The sequence below is a fragment of the Anthonomus grandis genome, chromosome 13, assembly GCF_022605725.1.
Source record: "Anthonomus grandis grandis chromosome 13, icAntGran1.3, whole genome shotgun sequence".
NCBI lineage: Eukaryota > Metazoa > Arthropoda > Insecta > Coleoptera > Curculionidae > Anthonomus > Anthonomus grandis.
Window position 1 is genome coordinate 5,214,894 of NC_065558.1, and position 13,479 is coordinate 5,228,372.

The 13,479-nt window shown below is 32.0% G+C and overlaps 3 protein-coding genes across 5 annotated transcripts in view; 1 reads left to right on the forward strand and 2 right to left on the reverse strand.

Annotated features, from left to right (window-relative positions):
- The window catches only part of LOC126743784 (symplekin), a 32,652-nt gene extending 32,184 nt beyond the window's left edge, over positions 1-468 (reverse strand). The window contains exons 1-2 of the mRNA XM_050451004.1: positions 284-468; positions 23-219 (exon numbers count right to left, since the gene is read on the reverse strand). Of these exons, the coding sequence (XP_050306961.1) occupies positions 23-219; positions 284-301 (215 nt within the window). The 5' untranslated portion in view covers positions 302-468. The remainder of the gene's footprint in view (positions 1-22; positions 220-283) is intronic.
- Positions 469-819: 351 nt separating this feature from the next.
- LOC126743785 (PR domain zinc finger protein 15-like) lies at positions 820-7,851 on the forward strand. 2 transcript variants are annotated; one of them, XM_050451005.1, is made up of 9 exons: positions 829-1,196; positions 1,256-1,570; positions 1,627-1,783; positions 2,291-2,505; positions 2,556-3,098; positions 4,660-5,115; positions 5,169-5,648; positions 6,101-6,461; positions 7,681-7,851. In XM_050451005.1, the coding sequence occupies exons 1-9, from the start codon at positions 1,077-1,079 to the stop codon at positions 7,752-7,754; spliced, it is 2,721 nt and encodes a 906-aa protein (XP_050306962.1). In that variant the 5' UTR covers positions 829-1,076; the 3' UTR covers positions 7,755-7,851. The 2 variants fall into 2 exon arrangements, with proteins under 2 accessions (XP_050306963.1, XP_050306962.1); XM_050451006.1 differs by lacking the exon at positions 4,660-5,115 and having other exon boundaries at positions 820-1,196; positions 5,415-5,648.
- A 212-nt stretch (positions 7,852-8,063) lies between these two features.
- Positions 8,064-10,756, reverse strand: LOC126743786 (uncharacterized). 2 transcript variants are annotated; one of them, XR_007662990.1, is made up of 3 exons: positions 10,051-10,756; positions 9,823-9,996; positions 8,064-8,211 (listed from the first exon to the last, which is right to left on the reverse strand). XR_007662990.1 is itself a non-coding variant. In XM_050451007.1 (3 exons), exons 1-3 carry the CDS (start codon positions 10,715-10,717, stop codon positions 8,209-8,211), a joined length of 831 nt encoding a protein of 276 aa, XP_050306964.1. In that variant the 5' UTR covers positions 10,718-10,756; the 3' UTR covers positions 8,064-8,208. The 2 variants fall into 2 exon arrangements, 1 of the variants encoding a protein (XP_050306964.1); XM_050451007.1 differs by having other exon boundaries at positions 9,823-9,983.
- Between the last annotated feature and the right edge of the window lie 2,723 nt (positions 10,757-13,479).

The window sequence follows — 13,479 nt, forward strand, 5'->3', positions numbered from 1 at the left end:
CATATCAAAAAAGAACTCTTACCAAATTTCCTCAATAAATCCCACCAAGTTCCTTTTAACATCCTGATGTTTCTCGGTAATAAAGCCAAGCACATTCGGCAAGTATTTGGCTAAAAGGTGAGGGGCCTTATGTATAAGAAGCTCCTTGACTTTTGCTAGATTCTGCACTTTATCGCTGACCTCATGGCTTACAAGGGCACCATTTAGATATTCGACAACCTAATAGAAATGGGAAAATTCATAGTAACTTTTCTTGGAAAATATGCTGTGAAAACAAACTTACTGATTCCTCGTCCGACATGGTAACAATTGTAAGGAGTTCGGTAAGATTATATGATTATAAATCAATCCTTACAGTTCCCAAGAGGATTTTATCAAATAAATAGGGCTCTTTTGATGAATCCCCTTCTGTTTATTTGCCTTTTTTCTCAACCAGGGAAAATTTGTTTGAGCATAAAAGTGAGGTTAGGAATTACGGCTGACGTGAATCATGAAATTAATTAAACAGCATTGCCAGATGAATATTTCAGTCGAACAGGTCAATAAAAACCAGATTTGCAAATGTAAAATAATGCATAATATGAAAGCTAATTATTTAGACTCGGAATCAGGAAGTTCCGATAGTTTTTATGGATTTTTTGTAGATTTTAGGAAAAACTCAGAAACTTCTACGAAAAATAGGAGACGTGGCATCACTGAATATTTTTCATAACGACCTTTAAGCAGTGTTGCCACGCAATATATATAATTGGAGGTCACTAGTTTCATTATGTTATGTCTTTAGATTTGTAATAAATGAGATTATAAAATTAAAGGCAATAATATAATGATGAATAGAGCTTACATAAGGATAAGTTTATCCTGAGAAAAATGTTATTTGTGATAACACTGCTTTTAGCATGTTTCTCTATATCCGATAATCCTTGCCTCACGTTTACCAGGATCTGTTGCATTTTCTCTTAATATTTGTAACACTCTGTATCTCTCTCTGATAATAATTTTGTGTTGTCATTTTTCTTAGGTTATATTATTATGTTTTTGTTTATATTTTACATTTAAAAACTTTTAATAAAAAAATGGATTTTCTGGAAAATCCTAATGAACATTTAGACTATCCAGTAGAAAAGCCCTTATGTGGCATTTGCGGTGACCCTCACAGTTATAGAGAGTGTAAATATATTACTATAAGCTCACAGGTAAGTAACTTATTTTCTTATATTTTTCTATTTAAGCAAAAAAACAACACTTTGTTTAGATAAAAGATACTATGGTGCCCACAAGGGCTCGCCTGTCCTTACCACACCAACTCGAAATAAAAAAACTGGCAGATGAATCTGAAGTAATTTGTGCAAAATGTTTTATTTCGAGTGGTACTGAGTTTGGGCCATTTGTGGCTAAGAAAAATCTCACTTTACACCCTCTGGCACCATTTCCTTTAAAAGTCTTCAGTAATAAAGAGTCCGAGTTATCAGAGTGCTATTTGGACACTACAGATGAAAACGAGTGTTGCTGGATGATGTTTGTTAGATCTGCCGAAGATATAGAGGAGCAAAACTTGGTGTGTTACCAAGTATGTTAATTCAATTGAGAAACCATTGTGTATTTATTATTATGGTAAATTTATAGGAGAGTGAAGATATTTATTTTAGTACCATAAGAGACATTCAGCCAGGTGAAGAGTTAAGGATGTGGTATTCGCCTTATTATGCTTTCAGGATGCAGAAAAAAGTACTTACCTTTAAGGAGGTACCTCAAACTGAAGTTAAAGGACATATTATGGCGAGTAAGAATTAAAAATTTGTTACTATGTAACCTATATGACTCCCAGGAATATTTAGTAAATGATCTGCAGAAGTAATGTAAATATTCCTGGAACTTACTCACTAAATTTAAATTTTTTTTTAGTATTCTTTATAAATATTTGTAATTAGTAAAAGGATTATTTGAATTCTTAACACTTTTACTTAATTATTCTTTCCCTCAAAAATCTATAAAATAACTTAACTTACTCCCCCCCTAAATAATAGAAATTTTTTTAACCAAGTTTAATCAATTAATAAAAAGGAACCAATTTAATAAAATATTTAAATTACTTCTCTTCCAAGTGATGTCTAATTATGTCTACTAGTGATCAGTAAAAGTCTGTTGCAATATATTATTATGTTTCATCAAAATTATTAATATAGAATCATGTTTCTACCCACAAATCCCTCTTCGAGAAATCCCCTATTCATTCTCAAACTATATTAAAACCCAGATCACACTTTAAATCATGATTCAATATTTCTAGATAATCCTAAAGAAGACGAAGAAGTTGAAATGATAAGCAACATAATAAAACAGCAGCAAAAAATAATCCCTACAATCATATGGAACTGTAAATTTTGTTATAAGCTTGAGAAGAATGTTACTCGCTTTGCCGAGCATCTTTTGACCCACTACTCCGCCAGCATACGAAAAGATAAAATATGCCATCATTGTCAGAAAAAATTCCAATATATAAAGGTATTTATCAATTTAAGTCAATTTGTTTACATTATAAAATTTACTTGAAGGAATATAGAGCTCATTTGAGAGCTGCCCATAAAACCCTCCAGGATCCAAGAAAATCTTCAGCAAAAAAGTCAATTACCAGAGAAAATATTGATTCTCCTACAGTGAGACCAAGTGATCCCTTACTAATTGACAGTACCAAAAGTCCGGATGTATTAAAAAATAGTTCAAAAAAGGCCTCTTTATCGGGCCGAAAAGTTTTAGGAGATACCCAGCTGCTCAATCAAAGATTCATTGACACTGTGGGAGGGCCTTTATTGCTGCAATTCGCTCAAGACACCCAAGACAGTTCCAACTCCTGTCTTTTACAACCGGGAATCGGCTCTTTCGACTTGGGAACGTACGATAGTGGCCTGGATAACGACATGCTGCAATTCACGAACCTTATATGTAACAATTTAGATGAGGATAACTCAGTAAAAGAACCGGATAAAAGTAACGGTTTTGTATGTGATATTTGCCTGAAAAAGTTTCAAACGAAAAAGTCGGTTAGGGATCATTTGAGTTTGCATATTGGACGGTTTTTTTGTAAAACCTGTAAAAAGGTAAGTCAGCTTATAAAGTCTTAAGTATTTTTGTAAGTTTTTTCGCTAAGGTTTAAATATACCATTATCTAAAACCACTCAAGTCTATATCTCCATCAATTTTTTAATTAAATTGGCATATGGGGTATCACACTGTATGGTCTTAAACAATTAAGAAGAAAATTTCTTTTAAAGAGCATTATCAAATACTGTCTTTTAAAAAAAATTTTTTTAGGGTTTCTTAATTATGAGACATAAAAATGACAGAAATTGAATGTATTTTTGTTTTAAAACTCTAGTTAGTATAATCCATTATATTAACTAGTTTCATCCAAATAACAATTGTTCCATTGAGATAAATAAGGAAAACCTCTTTATAATTTGTATCTGATCAGGCTTAAACTATGTGTAGAAAACTTACGCAAATTGACCACTGAAACATACGAGAATCTTCAACTTTATCAACAGGAAAATTAGTAAAACCAGATTTTGTAGTTTCTTAAATTGGGCAAATATGTATAGAAGATAACCGGCAAATTTAACTTTTGAAGCCATTAAACAACTTTTCCTACTTCAAAAAATATCCTCGGGTAATATTGATACACATATCTTATATGCAAAAAATAATAATTACAAGGAATAGACATAAAACACAACTACTGTGTAATTTTATGTACACAAAAATATATTCTTTAGTCATCTGGAAAATAAAAATACAACACTTCAAGTATTCTAATACAATATATAATTAACATTGTTAAGTCTTAATACAATACAATTTGTAATATAATAATAGTAGTGTTGAAAATGTTCTGTTTGTATACTAAATACTGCAATCAATAAATAATTAGTTCAATAATAAAAAAGTTGGAAAATAGTAAATTTGTCTAAATTTGTAAATAGAACAAAGAGTATGAAAAACCCAAAATTCTATTTAAATTATAATATCCTACATCTCAATATGATTATAACCGCAATTGGAGTATTTGAGAAATCTGAGACTATTGACTTTGTGTTCCTCCCATCTCTGAATTTTTGTTATAAATAATTGTTATGCTGGTGAGACCATTATAGTATATGACGAAATTTGGTATATTGTACCTTCAAATATTTCTGACAGAGCCAAAATATCTATATTATTGGTATTTATTACTGTGATCACTGCATAAAAGAGAACGAAATATATGATCGTATTTCTGTCTCATTTTGATGTTTACATCTTAAAGTAGCAATAAGCATTTAAAAATAGTGGTATTTATAATGTAGGTCTAAAATGTTTTCCTCGGATATTTTTACAACACTGTCCATGTCCAGTTTTGCGAAAATATTACCGAACTTTGTGACCATATTTTTCTTCGTTTTCTTTCACAAGAAGTATGCTTGTCTTTTGTTAATACCTTTATACTACGGTTAATTCTCAGTGTTTTGATAATTTATACCTACATAGTTTATGTTTAAAAGTTTTCAACAAATCCAGTAAGCTTCATAAGGAAAAAGAAGTTTCCTTAAAATACCATTTGATCTTTTTTTTCTTAAGCTAGTACCAATTAAAACCTCTCTAAACAATTTGATATTTTTCCAGGTATTCGGTAGAAGTGAAAACTACAAAAACCACAAATGCAACCACAAATACATTCTAAAATGCCCCAAATGCGAAAAGATTTTTTATCAAAAAAAGTACTTAGTGCAACACATATCGAGTTACCACGACAAAAAATTCTCATGCCCCCTATGCCAAAAATCCTTCCTGTCGGCGTTTAAATTGAGACATCACACGTGCAATAACGATCCCAAAAAAATAAAATCTTCAATTAGTTTACCGCAAAAAGGCAAACACAGTGGGGCAAATTTCACGATCAAACTAGTGTGCTCCGAATGCAGTCAAATATTTTCCTCACACGGGACTTATCAGAGGCATGTGGCAACTGTTCACAAGAAAATTAAAAGTTACCCATGTGAAAAGTGCCATAAAGTATTTCATCGAGCTGATACCTTAAAGAACCATATTGCCTCCATACATACCACAAACCAAGAAGAGGTATTACTGTTAATTTTATCAATAAACAGTCATAAACATCAATATTTTTTTAGATGGTATTCAAATGCACTAGCTGCAACAAACACTTCTCCAACCAAAGAAACCTTAACAAACACATAAACCAATCACACCAGCCAACCGCATATTCTACATGCACTTTATGCCACTCGACTTTTAAACACCAACGAAACTTAACCAGACACATGAAAATCGTGCATCAAAACAGCTTTCACGAGCAGGACAAACTGCACGAATGTCCGGTGTGTAATTTAAAAATGAAACTGAAAAATTCCCTTCAGAGGCACGTGAGGAAACAACATCCCGAACGTTATAAACATTTATGCATCGAACAAACCGCCAAGAAGGACGAGAGTAAATTGCTGAGGTACAGATGCCCGAAATGTTTGAAAAGTCTCAAGATGAAAAATTCGATGAAACGCCATTTTATGAGCAAGCACGAAAACGAATACGAGAAATTATGCGGACAGTTGGATGAGTGTATTGTTATACCGAAGAATAGGATGGAGGTTAAGGTAAGAAAAGGTTTTCTTTTTAATTTTTATTATTTCTCTTAGTATACATTTTTGTCAATAAGACAACATCTTTAAAGTCTATTCACTCTGCACGTATCCCGTGTTCTAATTTCTTTAAAAAATTAGAAAGATTTACTGTATCGAATGCTTTTGCCAGATCCAGAAATATACTCAAATAATACAGTGTATACTTGTAATCATTGTCGTGATAAACAAATTCTTTTTTTAAAGCGTGAACGTTTGGTTGCAGTTTCCGTATTCCTTCAAACGCTCCATATAAAAATCGAAATCGATGTTTTCATTCTTTTTACGGTAGTCAATAACCAAACAATGTTTTAGTAACTCAAAAACTCATACTCAAAAATTAAACTAGTCGTATGAATTTCTCATTAGTTGGTTGGGTTGGTACGGGGATTTATCGCCATACTAAATTTTTTATTTCTTACTTTCAGGAACAAAAGACCTTCGACGAAGTAGACCAATATATCGATCTTCAGAAAACAATCGAAAATATGGACTTTAACATCGACGCTTCCATTGATAATCTGATCGGTAGCGAGACTATCGATAAGTTTCTTAAAGAGAGTAGCGATCAGATATCGATACTGCTTGCCGATAGCCCTAAACCGAGTAGTAACGTGCATATTATTAGCGATATAGTGCTTACCGACAGGATTACTAATAGGGAAGTGGATTTGCCGTTAAGAACGGCCCCTGGGAACACCACGATACTGACCGATAGGATTACTAATAGAGAAGTTGGACTGTCTATGCCGGATTTATCTGATATTGATCAGGAAGTAAAAAGTTTCGGTAAGATTATTATAAAAGTTTAAAAAAGTTATGTGTTATCTATAATTTAGGTTTTTAGGACACATCGCTGTTTCAGTTCTTTTTGCAGTTTGTCGAATTGTACATCAAAAAAGTCATTTTATAATGATTCGTGTCTTTTTTTTAATGGTGTCCAGGATATAGGTCTTAAGAGAGGCAAAATCTTGACTTTTGGTCGGTTTTTCGGACATATCCGTGTCTCAGTTCTTTAATAACCTCGGTATGAATTAAAAATTGTGTTTTTCTATTGCACTTTATCCAATTACGTATGAAAACACTCATTTTATAATAACTCTTCTTTTATTTTTGAACTGCGTCTAGGATATAAGTCTTAGGAGAAGCCAAATCTCGACTTTTTGGTCGGTTTTTCGGATATATCCCTGTCTCAGTTCTTTAGTAACCTTGGTATGAATTAAAAATTGTGTTTTTCTATTGCAGTTTATCCAATTACGTATGAAAACCCTCATTTTATAATAATTCTTTTCTTATTTTTAAACTGCGTCCAGGATATAGGTCTTAGGAGAGGCAAAATCTCGACTTTTTGGTCGGTTTTTCGGACATATCTCCATCTCAGTTCTTTAGTAACCTTGGTATGAATTTAAAATTGTGTTTTTCTATTGCAGCTTATCCAATTACGTATGAAACACTCATTTTATAATAATTCTTCTCTTATTTTTAAACTGCGTCCAGGATATAGGTCTTAGGAGAAGCAAAATCTCGACTTTTTGGTCGGTTTTTCGGACATATCCCTGTCTCAGTTCTTTAGTAACCTTGGTATGAATTAAAAATTGTGTTTTTCTATTGCAGTTTATCCAATTACGTATGAAAACACCCATTTTATTATAATTCTTCACTTATTTTTAAACTGCGTCCAGGATATAGGCCTTATAACAACGAGCAACACCTCGACTTTTCTCAGTTTTTTAATATTCCCGGTTTTATTTTAAAATTGTGCTTCTCTATTCTAGTCGGATATCAGCTGTTGACAGCTGATCTGCACGTGTACTGAGTTCTAAATGAATTAGAACTAACAAATAATTTTTAACTTAGGAGAAAGCAGTGGCGTAGTTTAGTCAGTTATTATTAAGGGTCAACCAGTAGATCATAGGGTTTAGAATTTAATTGGACTCAAACAAATTTATTATCGACCATTGTTAACAAAAAATAATATTTTTCACTTAAGTTTTTATTTTATTTTCAGGTAAAAATCGTGTTGAGGCTGTCCCTCTAAATGACGATGTGACGGTCTACGTGTTAAACGAAAAGCTCAATTAAAAGGTACTACAACAAAATTTGTTAATTCCTTTATTAAATATAAAAGTTACATCATGTAAATATAATTTATTACTAATAAAAATATTTAAAAAAAACACCTTATTGTTATTACTTATACGGTTAATATCCCTTTATGATAATTATCACTGTAATTCATTATATCGTTTCAAGTTGTTTGAATAATAATTGGCCTCGTCTTGACGATACTTGGAAAATTGCTGATAAACCTGAAAATTTATTTTTACTAATATTGTGCCTTTCTTTTAATTTTTTTTGTTGAATTTATACCTGTTTTATTCTCTGTATGTTAATTTTACTAAAAGATAAATGGTTGACCATTGACAAGGGATAGTCGGTTCCTACTATACATTTGGCCACTTTTTGAACGTTTTCAGGAGACATCCACGGTTCATGGATGTATTGGGTCGGCATATTTTTGAGTACTGGTAAATATTTACTAAAATTAAGCAGAAAAGCGTATTATTTTTATATTAAAAAAACTATGATGTAGGCAAAGATTTGAGGTAAAATTTATCACACTTTGTTAAGAGGATAACCAGCCTAAAATTACTCTTTAAAAGCCTCAAGCCTTTATCTTATAGATTTTTAGGTTTACTCATTCTCTAATTTAAAAAAATCTTGCTACAATCAAAGGCTTTACAGACATTTAAATATAAAAAAACGCATGTCTTGATTTTAGTTTCGTGACAAGTTCTCTTGTAAATCCAGCTGTTTTTTCTTGATTTTGTTAAAGGGTTTACGCACATTGAATTGATAAAAGTTATTGTTATAAGTTATCTTGGTGATTTTGAGTATAAAATCGATTAAAACTAAAGAAGAATCAACAAGAATCAATTAAAGGAAAAGCTGTTCATTAAACGCTTTCTGGCTTCAAGATATTTTTACATAAATAGGTTCTACTCAATACTTTCATCCTGAGTTGGCCGTCCTGTACACCTCAAAAATTTAAATTCCTCACCGTATATAATACTCATTAGGATGCGCTTTCCATGCGAACTTCACCGGACAGTAACAGTGGAAAAAACTGGAACAAGAAAGCCACTGACCAATCGGCATCCAGGAGAAGTTCCTCGAAGACCTTTTTTGACGATTAAATTTAGTTTTTTTAAAAGTTTAATGGGAGTCGTATATCTTCATTTCTACCTCTCACGAAATCCAGAGATCTCCTGTAGTTAAAAAACAGCATGGTCAAATGATGGATCTAACTTTCTTGTCTCAGTTGGGTCGTTATGGCGTCGATCCAGGGAAATCCCTGGGATTCACATTTAATTAGAAAATCAAACAAAAAAAGGATAAATTTACTTTTACATATAAAATAAGGCATTTTTTAAAGCTCTTGAGATTAGTGTACAGTAGCAAAATTTTAGGAATGTGTTTTTGAAATTATTTATTCATTTCTTTCTGACAACTAACAATCCGTACAAAAAATATACAAAGATAATAAGCAAATTAGGGAATTTAATTATAAGCAGAATTGGTTAACATTACGTACTCATACGCTTATTTACAATAGCCAATATAGAAATGTGAAAAAACGTTACTGGTTGCGCGAGAGATATATAATGAAAAATAAATCACGAAAATACGGGGTTACAACGGAATTTCAGCGTTTTTCTAAATTCGTTCAAGATTTTGAGGAAGAAAGTATTTTTGGAGAAAAATTGATTTTTTTTTCACACAATGTCATAACTTTAAAAAATGAAACAGATGCCATTTTGAAAAATTTGTACAAGAATAATAATAATTTAATCGATACGTATAATACACCAGTTGCACTGTACAGCCTAACCGAGGAAATATCTCTTACCGATTGATTCCATTTAACCCTGAACTACTACCGACACATTTTTATTACATATGTACTACTGATGGGTCCTTAGGACCCATAATAATAAAATTGCCATAAAATCAATAAAAAAAAACTTATTCAAAAATTTAAAATTACTTGGGTATATTATAGTACATAAACCGAAAAAAACCTAAAATTATTTTTCAAAACACTTAGGGCACAATTTCTTGCAGCATTGGTTGCAAATGGGCAACTTACATATGTCACACTGGATAGCAGTTTCCATATCCTTATTGGTGGGGCATATGGCACAACTTTTTCTTTTACTTTTTTCAGGAGGTACTTGAGGCTGCTCAGAAACCCCCAAAAATTCAGCAATGATGATTCATACATTTGAGTGCACTTTCTTGTTGGCCATTCTGAGTCGCACATCTATTAATTGCTTCCCAAGAGTTTTGATAAATGAGTATCGTTTTATTTCTTTACCTTTTGATGCAAATTGGTACAATACTCGAGAATTTACACCTGCAATGTTCAATATAGCAAAAAAAATTGCCATTGGCCAACGGTTAGTTCTTCTGGACACTAAATACAACGCACATTTTGCATCTAATGCCTCAACTCCAAATTTTGTTTCATTAGAAAAAGGAATTATCTCCGGCTTTTTGGTTGTTTCGTTGACAGAATTGTCATGACGCATGCTAGAAAATAATATAACGCTTTTACTTTTTTTTGGCACATAGCTCACTATAGTGGTTGAAGAAGTAAATCCAAACGTTGATGAATGAATTGCACATTTTCGGTTCGGTAAAAATTCAGGTGGTACAGATTTTTTATTTTTTCGTAAGGTTCCCACGTACGTCAAATGTCCACGTTTGTCGACGAGTTCCACTGAACGGTACCAGTTGTCCCCGGTGATGTTCCTGTTGGTGCCTTTAACACACTCCACAAGCCTAAGAACCACTCTTGTTGGATTTGATAATGTAGGCTTTTTTGCACCATCAACTTTTATTTCGGAACCGGCATAAATCTCTGCATCTATGAGATAATGCGTTTTAGCGTCAGCCAAAACCTGCACTTTAATTCCATATTTGGCAGGTTTTTTCGGAATATACATCCGAAATCCACACCTTCCTCGAAACGGTACAAGCATTTCGTCTACAGTTAGGTAAATTCCCGGTGATTCATGATTAGATTTAAAGATGGACTGAAAATACAACAACCCAAAAAACGCCTTGATTTCACACAAGTTGGTATTTTCAGTAAACGAAGGCCAAAATTTAGTTTGTGACTGAACAAAACTTTTAGACTTTTTATAGTTTTCTCAGGTGGAGGTTATCTTCAAATTGGTAAAATCAACTAACTCTTGTATCATCTCATTAGAAATTAGTAGACTCCAAGCATCTACAGGCTCACGTGGAGGATTATTACGAGCAGGGCCAATAAGACCAGGCAAGATAGTAACCAAATTATGAGCAGGGGTCCTACCTCTAATACCTGCTGTTTTTGACCATTTGGTATTGTCTTTCCCATACCAACTGTTCCTGATGGGCAACTCTTTTTCTTCCCAATCGGAGTTTTCTTGCTCTGTTTCGGAATTGCGGTCGCTCAGTATTTCATTGTCCTCTTCATTCTCGTCACTCTCTTCAGCCAATCTTTCTAGTTCCTCTAACACAGCTTCTCTGTTTGGAGCACTAACGGATACACTTTCCTTGCTCGAGCCCATTTGGTTTGAGTCTTCCATACTTTCCCAAAAGTCTTCAGACTCTAAAATATTTCTTAACGCATCTTCTGACAATGCCCTAGAACTGGGCGCCATTGCGTTGCATTTACTGCAAGATAGTAAAAAAACACATTTTATATCAATTAACTTATACCTTATGGGCACTAGTACCTATTCTTGTGAAATAGATAAATACCTTGCAAAAAATAACAACGAAATAGATACTTTCAAACCAATAAGCAGTTATTAACTTGTCGCGTATTTACTACTGATGGGTCCTCAGGACACAGTAAACACTGCCTTCGAACCTCGCCGACACGAACGAATACTGAAGTATCTATGCCGGCGAAATCACGCGTATGGTATTGCCGAGGAGTACCGAGACAGCGAGTATCCAATGTTGCGAAACTTAAAAAATATACTTACCCTATTTGAAAATAAGATGGGTCCTCAGGACCCATCAATAGTAGCTACGGGTTAAAATATTTCACATAATATTGCCAGGCGCTTTAGTCAATTTATTGAATTGTACTAAAGATGGGTTTAAGGTATCTTATCACTCACTTGGAGTGCGGCCTCTTTATTTCTTTACTGTATAATGCCTATAATGGTGATAACTTCTTCAGTTATTTTAGTGCTAAATACGCGTTTAAGAGGCGAAGTTCTTTAGTGTGCTTGTGTCTAATAAAGCGAACTCAGATTTGACTAATTTTTTATCCGTCAATATAAAGTAAGTTGATTTAATTACAGGTCTGGTAAAGGTCTATAGTTTAGCAATTTTTCTGAAAATCGCGTCTAAAATTACGGACAACGGCTTAAAATATGTGTAATTTTACCGGGAACAATATTCCGAGGGCCTAGTTGTAAATTTTCCAAAAAAATTTAAAAAAATTATTTTATTTATTTTTTTTTTATTATTTTGACATTTATGCATTTTAATCGTACCTGATATTATACACTTAACCCAACCCTATTATTTTTAAAACCACACTTAAAATTATAGGAAAATAGGGTCTTTAGCTTAGACGATTAGAAGTGAGGAAACGTTCCTAAATAATTTTACGATAATATAATATAATATCGTTTATTTAGCATAATAGCTACATATAAAAAACTGGTATCAAAAAGTATATAAAATATTTAAACTACAAAATACATAAGGCTGCAAGGAGAAAAAAATACAAAAACCTTAAGAAGCACGAAAAACTAAACATTAAAAAGTTATAAAAACTAACCTAGATTAAAAATGGTAAAGATAAAAAAGTTTAAAATTGTAAAAACAATTCCAGTATTAAAATTAAAATTAATTGCTAATATAAAATGGTAAAAATTAAAATTGTGAGCTTAAAATGAAAGTTAAAATTTTACATATACAATGGCTACAAAATATTACAACAACACTGACGAAGACAAGAATAAAATAAATTTCACAATATTTCAATATTTATTCAAAACAAATCTTCTCAGGTGCCCCTTGAATTGGTTCAAATTATCACAAGTTGTGGTGTCATTAGGTAGCTTATTAAACTCAATTAAGCCCTTGAATAAAACAGTATTGAGCATTTGACTGGTTCGACATCTATCTACCAGAATAAAATCTGTACGATTTCTTGTATTGTATTCATGTACGTTTGCAAATACTCTTAATTTTTGACAAATATATTCGGGTATTTTAAAAATAAACAAACACATTAAACATAAAAGTAAATTTTTTAATAGTAATATAAATATTCGGAAAAGTTGCTAAACTAGACCTTTACCACATGTTTTTGGCTTTAGAGGTATAAAAAAATGTATTTGCTATATAAAAATATTCTCTTATGCGAGTATAGACAAGGGGTAAAAATTTCGAGAAAATATTCCCTTTTTTATTATATACATTTGTTGGAATTTTAATTTTTTTATTACAAATGCCTGGAAGAAATAAGAAATTCAAATATTTTAACTTCTGGAAAATATGGTTTGGTTTTAGAGGTATAAAAAGTGTATTTTCTATATATAATTATATATTTTTTTAAAATTAAGAATTGCTTGAAACTACTGTTGGTTAGGGGATAAAATTTTACAAAAAAATCATCTCTTTTATTATTAACATTTATCGCGCTTCTAATTTTCTCAGTTTGAGATAGGGATATATAAATGAGAGTTCGATTTTTTCACCTATTTTCTATATCATTGTTAATGAGTTTCTA

What these genes read in the sequence shown, in the direction of transcription:
- LOC126743786 (XM_050451007.1), bottom strand. Translation starts at nt 10,717, where the DNA reads ATGCTTGTACCGTTTCGAGGAAGGTGTGGATTTCGGATGTATATTCCG. An exon ending in GTACCAATTTGCATCAAAAG is followed by an intron (nt 9,984 to 10,050) that starts GTAAAGAAATAA and finishes TGTGCGACTCAG; the next exon opens with AATGGCCAACAAGAAAGTGC.
- LOC126743785 (XM_050451005.1), top strand. Translation starts at nt 1,077, where the DNA reads ATGGATTTTCTGGAAAATCCTAATGAACATTTAGACTATCCAGTAGAA. An exon ending in AAAAATTCCAATATATAAAG is followed by an intron (nt 2,506 to 2,555) that starts GTATTTATCAAT and finishes ATTTACTTGAAG; the next exon opens with GAATATAGAGCTCATTTGAG. An exon ending in ATACCACAAACCAAGAAGAG is followed by an intron (nt 5,116 to 5,168) that starts GTATTACTGTTA and finishes ATATTTTTTTAG; the next exon opens with ATGGTATTCAAATGCACTAG.